Genomic DNA, 14,547 nt, shown 5'->3' with positions numbered 1-14,547 from the left:
TGGTAGTGGGATGGGTGTTGAAATATTGGAGACCTGTAACAACTGTATCATGAACAACTTCGTAAATCAGTATTTAAATAAAGGGGAATTTTTTAAACAAAATACTGGCATCATTCAGACTAATGACCTTATATTCACTCCAAATCATTTATTATGTTTTTATTTGGGGTTATGATATCAAAGTGTGAGTCATTTTGATAATAAATTTGCTACAGATATAATATAGATGCTCTCTTTGTAAACATTTTCTTTAAAAACTTTACTTTTCAGGTAGTTTACAATAAATACCACTGAGGGAATGCATGCCTACATGTTCCTGAGTTTAGAGAGTAAAATCTATGCTGAATGATGAAAAAGATCTACAGGTTTCTGGTGGCATCAGACAAAAGAAAATAAATTTGTTCTCGGAGAACACTTGCATTGAGATATTAAAATGTAGATTTCTAAGGCTGTATAATTCATGATAGATGTAGACATGAAAATAGAAGGAATATAAAAATGTTTAATTCATCAGAATTATTTCATTTATTATATATAAGACCTCATAGCAGTGTTAGCTCTCTGAAGGATTGGTATGTATTAGAGAGACCAGCATTGTCATTTCACAAATTAAGATAAATAATAAAGTAGGGACTAGGGAGCTAGTACAGAAATTATGGTGCTAACCTAATACGCAACGAACACTCAGTGTCCAACAGCACATATGGTACCCCACATGGGGTCGGTGCGAGGACTGACCTCTGAACAAGAGCCAAAAGTAAGCCCTGAGCACAGCCAGCAGTGAACCCAAACAAAAATTTATTTAGTATATAGTAGATTGATTTGTTCATTTGAACAGATTAGTAATTCCCATACCTATATTGCTGTATGATTTCTGACAAGTTGTCCCTAAAATTCACTTAAGAAAAATAATTACATAAACAATGATAATGAGTCAGTTGTCTTTTTGTCTTTGGAAGGTAGAAATACATTGTCCCAACACCTGTGGAAAAATTACTGAAGAACAATAAATCTTCTACAACAAATGTTAAAGTTTTACATTCATCATTTTGCATTTTTTCTTAGATATGCTCCTAGTGAATTTATTTTAGAGGTATAAGCCAGTATTTGTTATATTTTTAAGCCTGTTGAATTTTAATTTTATGAATCTGTGAAGTGCCTAAATTAATTTATTTCCATTTTCTCTTTTAATTATAAATGGCCTGTTGTCCATTCTTCAGAGCACAGAAATGAGAAAAATACATGCTTTGTTACCTGTGAAGGTGCATGTTTTTCTCTTGCCCTTTACACAATTTCTGATTTTTATTCTCTTTTACATGGTTTTTTTGTCACTTTACTTGCTCATTTTGTGGATAACCGTATTTTTCCATGTGAAAACTTAATTAAGTTCAACTATCTTTCTTTCATTCTCTTAATGCTGATGAATCTAGAAATTAAATTTTCAATTTTGATGAGAATTAGTCTAGATAGGCAGATAGCTTTGATTTATTATACTTAGAAAGTCAAAATAGTGTTAAAATGTTTGGTATTAATATATGAACTTGCAGATCCCACCATAGTAATTTAGTTATTAAAATTATGCTTTCATTTTATTAGCATGTATACCTATTACTATAAGATAATTATATAACTATAACATATTTATATTATAATACATCTGTTTATTATTATGTGTTCATTTGAACTTTTATAAGCAGTTATATCAGATGTTCTCACCAATTACATTGTTACATTAACATTTCTTCCGCAAACTTGCAAAATAATCCATTTTATCGAAAAGGCCAAGTGAGTAGAAAAATGAAACTTTCACAAAGACTGCAGCATATCTGACTGGAGAATGACAATGTTGAAGACAACTGAGATTCCAAATGGCCAAAAATACTAAGACTTACGACTTTTTTGTGAATTCTTATATTATACATTATTGTATGTCATTTTATAGAAATGACCAATGACACTAATGTATATTAGGTATAAACAAATGAGTAGTTAATTCTATATATGGTCACCTCCATAATCATCACAAAATGATTAGGAAAAGAAACCAAGTTGACATCTTAAACATCATAAAATTTGCATTATTTTCACACCGGTTTTTGTGTACTATAATTTAAGTTAAGATATCCACAAGAGTAGTTTTTAAGTAGTACATATATATTCCTAGGACCAAGTAATTTTATTACTCAAGTAGCACAAAGAAAAAGTTGTGTCACAAAATATTTGCGATTTTAATTTTTTAATTGATTAAGACCCAGTAATCAAACTTGCAGGCTATCGAATGTAGCCTGCCCACAGGGCAGAGTCTGGCAAACTCCCCGTGGCGTACCAAATATGCCAAATACCAGTAACAATGATGGGTCTCATTCTCCTAAAGAGCCTTGAATATAATCTCAGGGCTAGGATGAAAGAGACTTTACTAGGGCCTGCTCGAGGCAATCGACGAATAATAGGATGATGAAATGAAATGAAAAGACCCAGTATGTTTTGAATTTCTCCAACAACTGAGAATGAAGTGTCTCAACAAAAGAGGTATGCTAGTCTTTTTTGAAAGACCTTACTCATAGCCGACGTGATAGCCTTATTTCGCAGACTATAGATCATTGGATTGATTGTTGGGGGAACAACTGTGTAAAGAATAGTAAGAAAAATGTCTAAAGCAGTTGGAGAGTTAGAATGAGGCTTGAAATATTCGAAGGCACATGTAGAAAGAAACAATATGACAACAACGAGGTGGGGGAGGCAAGTGGAGAAGGCTTTGGCTCTGCCCTCCGCAGATGGCATCCTCAGCACGGAAGAGAAGATGTGCACGTAGGAGAACCCAATAAACGTGAAACAGAGAAGGGCCAGAAAAGCCACGAAGGCAGTGACACCGATCTCACCCAGGTACTCCTTAGAACAGGAGAGTCTCAGGAGCTGGGGGATATCACAGAAGAACTGGTGAATGACGCGGGGGCCACAGAAGTGGATGGAGAAAGTAGCTGCCGTGTGCATGGCTCCAGAGATGGCCCCACTGACCCAGACTCCGGCGACTCCATGGACACAGGTTCTGACGTCCATGATGACGTCATAGCGCAGGGGAAGGCAGATGGCCACGTAGCGGTCATAGGACATGACCGTGAGCATGGCCGTCTCAGCAACAGCACAGAGGGTGAAAGCAAAGACCTGTACTATGCATTCCCAGAGGAAAATATTCCCACTGTTCATGAAAGAGTTGTAAATGAATCTTGGCACAGTCACTGAAATATAGCAGAGGTCCAGCAAGGAGAGATGCTTCAGGAAGAAATACATGGGGGACTGGAGACTGTCATCCAGGGAAGTTGTGGTGATGATGAGCATGTTGCCAGCTAAAGCCAACAAATACAGAACAAGAAATAGGGAAGCATAGAAGATTTCTAGCTCAGGCTTGGCAGAAAACCCCATGAGGAGAAATCCACTCATGGTGAAATTTGTCATACTTCTGCTGTTGCCTATAAGACATGATAGACAGTTTTTAATAGATGTTTTTAATAACATCAATGAAGAACCTGAATGTATAGTGAAGAACTTCTTCACTATAAATAGATTTTTTATGTAGTGGTAACCATACTGACAAATTTACATTGTCTTTGTGAAGGAATGAACACTATGAAGATTATTAATGTTAACATTTCTATTTCAGTTCAAAATAGAAAAAATTAATAAATGGTTGGTTATATAGTACAGAGGTTAGTTCATATGCTTTCAAGTGCCCAAAGTGGTTTTATGCTTTACTTTTTGTTTGGTTTTAGACACTACGGTGATGCTGGAGGTCATTCCTAGCTCAGTTCCCAGGGGTTTCTGAGAATCACCTGTGAAAGAACAATGCGTGGGATTCTGCATCCAAAGCACCCTCTTGCCCCCAGCTGGGTTTGATCCCTTGCACCAGGCAGTTTCTGAGCATTACCAGTGAGTCCTGGAGGCCCTTGAGCACTGCCAGACTGGTTCCCTTCATCCTCAGAATGGCAGGAACCTGGGGGTACCTGACTCTTGGGATTTAGCTCGGAACTGCCGGCCTGGTTAACAGAATATCAAGGGATTGGCACAGGGGTTGCCCCAATACATATTGGGTCGTTTCTGCCCTCCCTCAATGAAAACAAATATTCACATAGAAATATGGTATTGGTATAGAGCTCAGAGTTGTTCTTCGTGTATCAGATTAGGTACTTCATGTACCTGATTAGGACCAGATGAGGTCCTTATTAGGTCCCAGGTACCACATGCCTCCTCCAAAAGCATTGCTGGTCCTGAGGTCCATGAGCACTTCTGGGGAGCCTAGTTGCTCCCTGGCACTGGAGGACCCAGCAACATCCCACCCACCCGCCCTAGAAATAAAAGGGATTGATAAGGACAGAAGTGATTGTTTTACTCCAGAAAATGTTTCTGCAGTAGATGGAGTTTCTCTTCCAATTCTTAATTAGAATAATGTTTATTTATGTATTTTTGCTTAAAATTCTCAAGTAAACGTATGATTCTTTTTTATGCCCTCAAAATCTGTTGCATTTGCTACATAGCTTGGTTTTTACAACCTAAGGAAAGTCCCCAGAACACGCCTAGAGATTTCTTACCTCATCATAGGGACAAGTTATCAGTCTCAGAAGCTGACACTTAGCTGAAAGTTGTATCTCTGCCACTCAGTTCCTTTCATTAAAACATAGTCTATGGAAAGAAAAACATGAGTCCTTTTCAATCCTTTGGCCATTTGGGGTTAGGTGTGAAGTCCCGTTGCAGCCACAGAGATCATGGGTGCTCTGAGTATTGGCAATTCTGTGCAACACCCTGGGGTCCAAACTTGCAATTCTATTGGGCTTTTTCTTGCAACACATTTTCTGGAAGTTATTTTAATTACCACACAGAGTTGCTGGAAGTACATCTTTATTTCTGTTCATTGAATCACATCATAAATACATTATAAGTTGTGTTTTGATTACAGAATATTCTACAAGACAAATCAATTTCTATAATGAATTTTATTGACTGGAGAAAATTTAATTTATAGTTTAATCATGGAATAGTACCCAAGTTTGTGTTTACCTTTCTTTAAAAATGGGCTAAAATGAATAATTTATTACAAATTAAGCAAGGAAGTTATGTAGTTTTTTAAAAATTTTAATATTTTATATTATAGATTTGCTAACATGTTTATAGTAGTATTAAAGTTTAAAGCATAATGTACAAATTTACTGCGCCTAACCAAAGTTTCCAAGCAAAGTATCCTATATCCTCCACTGTCCCTATATGACCTGTAATCTGTCATTTCCTTCTCTATCTCTTCCCCACTTTCTGGTAATATGAGTTTTGTTAAGCAAGGCTAAGGGTTTCTCATTGTTCCATTTATTCCAGTTTTATTGTACAATCTTGGCCATTCTTTCTGTATACCACAGAGAAGGGAGACCATATGTTTTGTCATTTACCTTCTGATTTATTTCACTTATATACCTTCCAATTCCATAGACATTGAAGCCAACTGTCTGATTTAATTTTTCTGATATCTGCACAGTATTGCATTATCTATATAATAACCTCAGTTTCCATTCTTCTGTAATTAGACATTTGAGTTGTTTCTAAGTCCTGGCTATTGTACTAATCATTGTAATGAAAAAGTTTTTCTTAATTATGATGTTAATGAGTTTTATTTTGTTGGGTGGGGTAGATGTCAAGAAATTGAATTGCTGAATCATTTTCGAGGCCTGTTTTTACTTCTATATGAAATATTCATAATACTTTCCATAGACACTGAAACTGACAACATTCCAACCAACAGTGAATGAGGGTTCCTGTATCACAGCACTGGTCATTCCAAAATTTTGAAATATAGGACACTGTTACATATGTGACATGTTATCTCAATGTTATTTTATTTATTGATTCATTTTTAATTTTTCGTGCTTGTCCCTGATAACAGAAGACAATGAGAACATCTTCATGTCTGTGGGTCACCTGTATGACCTCTTCAGGGAAGTGTCTGTTTATTTTCTTCAACATTTTTAATGAGATTTTTGTTACTTTTACTCTTGGGCATTTTGCTAGCATAATATACAATGGATATTAGCCTTTTTCTGAATTATTTGTGTAAATATTTTCTTATACTTCATAGGGTGTCTTTTAATTTTTAGTCAGTTACTGGTCTTTTGGTCACAGAAACCATTTCTAATTTTATGAAGTTTATTTGTTTACCATTATTTTATTATTTTTGATATTATTTTCAAATAATTGCTGATTTTTGGGGGCCCATATGCTGGACAACTCTGGATATATTTACCTGGAGCAATAGCACAGAAGGCTGGAGCGATAGCACAGCGGTAGGGCGTTTGCCTTGCACACAACCAGCCTGGCCGGGCTGGGTTCAATTCCTACGTCCCTCTCGGAAAGCCCAGCAAGCTACCGAGAGTATCTCGCCTGCACGGCAAATCATGGCAAGCTACCTGTGAGGTATTCAATATGCCAAATACAGTAACAACAGAGACGTTACCGGGCCCACTTGAGCAAATTGATGAACAACAGGAGGACAGTGCATATATTCACTGAATTTTGTTCTAATACCATGTTCTTTTCTCACAGTTAATTGCAAAAGATTGAAAGATTGAAATGAAGCACAAAACAAGAATGTTTCCTTTATCAAGCTGTAATCCGTGTACTCTCAGATCCTTGTCACAACAATTGGGCAAGAAAAATAAATCATTGAGATCCATATGATAAGAAGACACAGAGAATATCACTATTCACATATGACATGATCACATACATAAAACAAATTAGAACACATCATGAAAGGGAAAAAAGTAGAAATTTTAAATATATTGATAAATGTCTAATATCAGGCTAAGCTTACAATGTGGATGGAGAATATATTTCAGAAGACAAAGTCCTAACATTTCATAATGTAAAAAATTTAAAATAGGACATCAATTCATCCAAGCATCAAATTATCTCTTACATACTATACCTCCAAATTATCTCTTATATACCATACCCTCTTCTAAATGACAAAAATTTTCAGTATTATGCCTTTACAGTTCTTGAGATTGGAGCTGGAACATTGTCGGCCTGAGACTATGTTGTCAATATTTTTAAATAATAGTGCCTAAGAAATCAATATATAAAATATAATCCTGTTTTCATGTGGCTTTCCAGATTATTTTATCATATAAATATTTATACCTTATGAATATCCAGAGTAAACATGTAATCTGAAGAGGCAAAGCAAATGGTGTATGTGATGTTTTCAGGGCAAGTTTTGCATTGGTAAAAAATTACAGAGTTCTGAATGACTAGTGATGTTCAAATCAGAGCGATATCATCAATTCTGCATTTTCAAAAATTTGGTGAAATTAGGTAAATAATTGATGAATGTTATATCTAACTGTTTTCCATCATCACCACATAAATTACTTGGGAAAGAGACTTAAGTTGATTTCTTAAGCATGGAGAAATATGTATTATTTTCACATCTGATTTTGTTGCATAAAAATGAAAATATTCACAAATTGTTTCCTGTAGCTCAAAGTATGGTTACTTTACTTTTCCAAGTTGCACATATATAAAAGGGTTTCATCAACTGTGTGTTCAAAAAATGTGGGTGCATGCTGCGGGCTTTTGGTAGTCAGGAGCCACTTCCCCACCTCAGCTGGCCACTGCTGCTGGAAGCATTAAGAAGAGAAGAGGGCCACCAGGCTGGTTGGGTATCAGTCACTGTTTATTCCAATCTTCGTCCCCATTCCACGCATACAATGCCTCTCATTCCAGTCTCACACTTCCCATCCAGTTTCACTCTTTCCATCCAGTTTTACTGTGTCCATCCAGTTGCACTCTCCCCATTCCAATCTTACACTGCCCCCAATTCCCATCTCCTGGCATTATTTAGTGAAGAGCCAAAATATCAAAGCTTGGGGTAGCAATTATACATCAGTGAGATCACATAATCAACATATGTAAAGTCCTTCCTTCCAGGGAAGCTTCTTCTAAGACAAAGAACTCATCCTGCTAGAAGATCTGCCCAAGGGTGGAATTCCATCTAGGGGCATATTTCTCCTTTCCTTAGTTTATATCCATTTAAACAGTCAGCTTAAATTTACTTCTTAAGAATATTAGTCATTTTGTATGGAAACATTACGAGATATATTAAGCTTAAAGGGTGGCATTCCTGGGGATATCTGGGGTCATCTTGCTATATATTCCAGACTACAGTCTTTAGGCCAGATTAGTCCTTCCTAACCATACGGGGTCATTATTCAGCCAAACCTTTTGGGGTCATGATAGTGTTTGCCCATATCTGTGCTCTTAATTCTTATAAGTTTTATGGCACTTGAACTGTCCCTTTTTGATGTCAGAGTAGTTTATAGCTTGCCCTGGGTCCATCCAATTCCTTCATCAGAACCCACTTTCTGAGGTGTGAGGAACTAAGGACAACTGAGGCTTAAGTCAAGTGAAAATGACAGATGCCCTGAAGCAAATATTACTGGGAGTTAATTAACCCACAATTTACAAAAGCATAGCTTTAACTGTCTTCCTGTGTCTATACAAAAGGGATATTGCTCTAAAGTAAACTATGCAAAGGACATAAAAAGAAAGAGAAAAGCAATATTTCATTTGCATATGCAAAATCCAGAGGTCTACAAGAACCTGACATTACAAGTCACAGAGTCTAATTTTGAGATAAGTGATTAACAGATAGGGGAAGCTGAACACAAAGGAGAACTTAAAGACAGAGAAATGGGAGAAAGCCTTGGGCGCACTGTGATGGGTCTAACTCAATAAATCTAAGCTCCCTGCGGTGCAGGAAGAAAGGACAGAGGGGAAAGCATGAACTATGAATCATACAATCAAGCATAAATAAATTTTAATCTATTGAGGCCAGAGTGATAGTACAGCAAGTAGGAATTTCCCTTGCATACTACTGATCATGGTTCAATTCTCAGCTGCCCATAAGGTCCCCTTAACACACAAGGTGTGATCCCTGAGCACAGAACCAGGAGCAAGACATGAATACCACCAACTGTGGTGCTAACACATGCAAATATTTATCAATCAATTCTATAAATATTAGCAATTATATATTGAACTTGTCTCCCAATAAGGAATGAATGGAATTAAGTGCTTCTTTTCTTCTTTGAAAAATCTTTTTCAGAGCTAACTTTAGGGCTTTGTTTCTCAGGCTATAGATTGCTGGATTCAAAGTTGGGGGAACTACCGTATAAATAATAGTGAGCAACATGTCCAAAGCAGTTGGAGAGTCCGAATGAGGCTTGAAATACTCAAAGGTACTAGTGGAAAGAAATAATACGACAACAGCAAGGTGGGGGAGGCAAGTGGAAAAGGCCTTGGCTCTGCCCTCCGCAGATGGCATCCTCAGTACCGAAGAGAATATTTGCACATAGGAGAATCCAATAAACAGGAAACAAAGAAATGACAGAAAAGCTGTAAAGAGAGTGACGTCTACCTCACTCATGAACTCACTAGAGCAGGAGAGTCTCAGGAGCTGGGGGACATCACAGAAGAACTGGTGAATGATGTGGGGGCCACAGAAGTGGATGGAGAAAGTAGCTGCCGTATGCATGGCTCCAGAGATGGTTCCACTGACCCAGACACCGATGACTCCATGGACACAGGTTCTGACATTCATGATGATTTCATAGCGCAGGGGAAGACAGATGGCCAAATAGCGGTCATAGGACATCACTGTGAGCATGGCCACCTCGGCAGAACAACAGGAAACCAAAGCAAAGCACTGCACGATGCATTCCCAGAGGGAAATATTCCCGCTGTGTTTGAAAGAGTTGTAAATGAATCTCAGCACAGTCACGGAAATATAGCAGAGATCCAACAAGGAGAGATGCTTCAGGAAGAAATACATGGGGGACTGGAGACTGTCATCCAGGGAAGTTGTGGTGATGATGAGCATGTTGCCAGCTAAAGCCAACACGTATAAGACTAAGAACACAGAAGCATAAAAGACTTCTTGTTGAGGTTTGGCAGAAAATCCCAAGAGAAGAAACCCACTCATGTTGAAATTATCCATAGTCCTTGACTTCTTACTGTGCTTGACTGCAAGACAACATGGAATCTTTGAAGAGAAATTGTTTTTGTAACATCAGTCTACACCATGAAGTTTGGGTAAGAAGTCAGAATCAAAACTTTTCCTTTAGAAAAGTGAGAGGTTTTGTATAGTCTTAAGCATCTCAAACAATTTAACTACTTTGCTATTAGGAATAGATACTTGTCATGATAAATTATGCATTCTAGCTTTGCTATTTCTATTTTACAAATGATATCAGTATAGGATCCTCGGGAATAGGTTAAAAGGGAGCAAAGTACAGGAGTGGGGGCATAGCATAAAAGATTTTTAGGTTACGTATTTTGGATGATCATAACTCTGTTTTCTTTTTTACTTTTTTCACTGGTGATTTTTGGAATTTCTGGGGATTTTTTGGTTTTATTTATTTGTTTGCTCTTAGGCCACTCATCGTGATGCCGAGGCCACTCCCATCTCTGTTCTAGGGGTTGTTGAGAACCAAATGTGAAGGAGCAGAGCGTGAGACTCCTACTTGCAGAGCACTGAGACCCCTGCATTTGATTCCTTGCCCAAAGCGGTTTCTGAGCACTGCAAAGTGAGTCATGGAGAATTTTCGAGTACTACCAGACGGAAATCGGTCCTCCCAGCATGACAGGATCGTAGTTTCTCCATTTTGGACCCAGCTTTGAACTGCAACTTGTGTTTTTCAATACACTAGAAAGGTAGACCAGGGATCCCCTCAGCAATGTTGGGGTTCTTCTGACTCTCATTATACTAAATATATATATATATACATATATGTGTATATATATCCATTTATAAATATGTGCACATAAAAATAAAACCATCAAAAAAGTACTGGTATCTTGCCTTGCTTATAGAGGAAGCCAATTATGTCTCTGGTATCACATACCCCTTACCCCCACAAGCACTGTACGATCTCGAGGTCTCTGAGCACTCCTGGGACCACTCCCTGGCATTGGTTGGCCCACAGCTCCTCACCCTCAGTCTCTATAATGGAACAGCTGCCCCTGTATGTGAGAGTCACTTCTAGAGATGGGGGCCCCTTGAGAACTGTTGGGAACCTCACTCTCCATCTAAAGTGTTATGCAGCTCAATACAACACTTAGAAATAAGCTTCTACAATCTCTATTCACTATCATCATCTGTCCTATGCACACATTACTAGGACCATAGAGTAGTTAATTTTAGGGGGTTTATAATTTTATCATGCATGAGAGCAAAACTTCCTGGTGCTTTTTCTTCTTCTCAATATTTTTTTGGAATGCCAGTTGCTTGGGCTCTTGGTTAGAAACAGAAGACCAAACAGCAAAACCAGCCTTAGATGCTGGGAAAACTCTGTGATTGCCTGAGAGAAAGGGAAGGAAGGTAGAAGGTAAGAATGGAAGGTCATGGGGGGAAGTTCCGAAAAATAATGGTGCATTTTTTCAAAATAATGAATATATTCAAAGGAGAGAGAGAGTTAAGTAGAAATCATCTGCCTCACAAGCATCGGGAGTGGTGGAAGGGGGGTATATTTGGGTTCTTGATGGTGAAAAATAATTACTGCTGAGGGGAGGGGTGATTGATCATTGGATGACCAAGACTAAAATCTGAAAACTTTGTAACTTTTCTCACGGTGATTCAATAAATAAATAAAATAAATAAATGAATAAATAAAATAACGAAGGTCAGTCTAAAGGGTGTGAAATTCTCATCCTAGATTTCTAGAGTATATAAACCAGTGAACACACAAAATATCAACAGATAAGAATAAACAATGAATGTTTTCCTCCAGAAAAAACATCTTATTTTGCTATCTGCTTTTATCTGGTGATAGGTCAGCAGTGCTCGGGGATGACTCAACTCTGTGCTCAGAGGTTGATCTTTGCAGAGCTTGGGGATTCCCCAGTTTCCTGCTGCAAAGTCTGTGCTCAGCCTGCTAAGCTGTCTCTCTCACCCCAAAAAAACACAATTTCAAAATAGAGTGTGTTGATAGGACCTATACACAAATTAGGATATGCTCAAAGTCCATGTGGTTAACATAACATATCATATCAAGTGTCCTGAAAACCTAATTCCCCAGTCTAAAAGGTAGTAAGAAAGAGTATTGTTCAAGGATAAGAATATTCCTGAAAGAAACTTTAAAATAATTTTTTCAAGCTTTCAGTTAAATAGTACAGAGTTATAAATATCATTTTCTCCCAACACATATGAAGAAGTTGATAAGATTCATTTCAAATTTATATATTAAATGTTACTAATTAGTGAGAGAGTCACTGAAGCATACAAATAGTACAGTAAAATTTGTATGTATTTTCAGGAAAACAGTCTGTAGTTAGATCAATGTTGAACCTACAGAACACTTAAGATAAGGCATAGACTAAGCAGTACTGAAAAATATTGTGTTTATTTAAATTTAGTTCTCTAGCAAAATCCATTGAAATCCTAAAATTGATGAAAAATTTCTGATGTGAAAAGATTTCACAAGGCTCTAAAATACTGATCTGAATCATTTTTTCTGATATGAAATTGTGACCATTGTTAGAACTATGATATATTATATATACCGTAGGATCTTAAAATATGTAACTAGATAGGAATGGAATGGGAAGAGAGCATAAGGAAATAAGAGAAATAACGTCATTATTTCTGACTGTGAGTGTATGATTATCAATATTGCTGAATTAGCAGGTTGTTTAAGTCTGAGATTGGTGGAGAGAAATTATCCCCTTAGAGGTGGTCCCCAGCACAGATCAAAGCTAACCTCTTGGCACATTTGTTCATTCTTTGGGTGATGGTGTTTGAGCATATGTGTGGATGTGCATCTCTGTGTATATTTGAGTGGAAGGTACCGAATAAAAAGACAGGGCTGGAGCAATAATACAGCGGTAAGGGCGTTTGTCTTGCATGCAGCTGACCCGGTTTCAAATCCCAGCATCTCGCGTGGTCCCTGAGTACTTCCAGGAATAATTCCTGAATGCTAAGCCTGGAGTAACCCCTGTGCATTGCCGGGTGTGACCCAACAAGCAAAAAAAAAAAAATGAATGACAGAGAAGTCATCATATTACTCCACAAAGATGTTTCTGGGATGGAAGGGTTTTTTTCTTCCTATATTTAATGAAAGGCAAAATTTAATGAAGTTATAAAACTTTTTGTATCTTGGTTTATAATTTCCAATAAAGATATGACTATTTTTATGCTCTCAAAATCTCTTTTATTTGCACTCCATTTTACAGTATAGCCTTTCTTTCTAGAACCTAAGGAAACTCACCAGAGCACACCTGGAAATTTCTTACCTCATCATAAAGACAAACTGTCAGTCTCAGAAGCTGACACTTATCGGAAGTCATATCTCTGCCACTCAGATCCTTTAAATAAAATGTATTCTGTGGAAAGTATGACTCAAGTCCATTAAGTCTTTTGGCCATTTGGGATTTGGGATGAAATCCCATTAGCAGCAACAGAGTTCCTGGGTGCTCTGGGTATTGGCAATTCTGTGTAACACCCTAGGGTCCACACTTTAATTTTGTTGGGTTTTCTTGCAACATATTTTTCTGTTGAAATATTTAATGATCTCACCTAGTTAGTGGGAATATAGCTTTATTTGTATTCATTGAATCACAAAATAAACACATTATAAGTTGTGTTTTGAGTACAGATTATGATGTAAGACAAATTAATTTTTAACTAGTTTATTGACTCGATCAAGATTTAATTTATAATTATATTGTAGGACAATGCCTGAGATTGCAATTGACTTTATTTAAAAATGAGTAAAGACCCTAGTTTACTGCCAATTAAGCAAATAAGTACCCTAGTCTTTTTTTAATTTAATATTTTATATTATAGATTTGGTAACATGGTTAGAGTAGTTTAAAACCTTAGAGCATTATTGTGCAAAGTTACTACACCTCACCAAAGTATCCAGCAAAGTATTCCAGATTCTCCACTACTGTGTCTAGGTGAATGGTAATCTGCTTTTCCATCTCCATCTATTCTCCCCAACATTCTAACAATCTGAGTTCTGTAGTGCAAGGTCAAGGGTTTGTTATTGTTTGATACTATCCAATATTATCTGACATTCTTGGCATAAATTTTCATATACCACAGATAAGTGATATTTGTCATTTCTTCTCTGACTTATGTCACTTAACATCCCTTCCGATTCCATCAATACTACCTCCAACTCTATTTCATCTTTTCTTATACCTGCACAGTATTGCATTATCTATAAATAACTTTTGTATCCATTCCCCTGTCATTGGGCTTTCCAAGTTTTGGCTGCTGTGTTCAGCATTGCAATGATCACAATTATGCTCAGTTTTACGTTAATATTTTTTAGTTTGGGAGGGGAGATGTCCAGTAGTTAAATTGTTGAATCATATTGCATGTGCATGTCTTCTTTTTTTGAGAAATATTCATAATGCTTTCCATAGACACTGAAACAAATGACATTCCAAATAAAAATGAAAGAGGGTTTCGATTAACAGCACTGGTCATCCCAATCCTTTATACAT

At 37.0% G+C, this 14,547-nt stretch overlaps 2 protein-coding genes across 2 annotated transcripts; both read right to left on the bottom strand.

Moving 5' to 3' along the window:
* Positions 1 to 2,517: 2,517 nt before the first annotated feature.
* Positions 2,518 to 3,456, bottom strand: LOC130040215 (olfactory receptor 14J1-like). Its single transcript, XM_056132227.1, has one exon. The coding sequence runs from the start codon at positions 3,451 to 3,453 to the stop codon at positions 2,518 to 2,520; it is 936 nt and encodes a 311-aa protein (XP_055988202.1). The 5' UTR covers positions 3,454 to 3,456.
* Positions 3,457 to 9,064: 5,608 nt separating this feature from the next.
* On the bottom strand, positions 9,065 to 10,018 carry LOC130040214 (olfactory receptor 14J1-like). Its single transcript, XM_056132226.1, has one exon. The coding sequence runs from the start codon at positions 10,016 to 10,018 to the stop codon at positions 9,065 to 9,067; it is 954 nt and encodes a 317-aa protein (XP_055988201.1).
* Between the last annotated feature and the right edge of the window lie 4,529 nt (positions 10,019 to 14,547).

The sequence above is a fragment of the Sorex fumeus genome, unplaced genomic scaffold, assembly GCF_029834395.1.
Source record: "Sorex fumeus unplaced genomic scaffold, SorFum_2.1 ptg000094l, whole genome shotgun sequence".
Classification (NCBI taxonomy): domain Eukaryota; kingdom Metazoa; phylum Chordata; class Mammalia; order Eulipotyphla; family Soricidae; genus Sorex; species Sorex fumeus.
This window is presented reverse-complemented; position numbering and strand designations above follow the sequence as displayed.

Excerpts from the sequence above, each read along its gene's own strand:
- LOC130040215 (XM_056132227.1), bottom strand. The coding sequence starts at position 3,453 with ATGACAAATTTCACCATGAGTGGATTTCTCCTCATGGGGTTTTCTGCC.
- LOC130040214 (XM_056132226.1), bottom strand. The coding sequence starts at position 10,018 with ATGAGTGGGTTTCTTCTCTTGGGATTTTCTGCCAAACCTCAACAAGAA.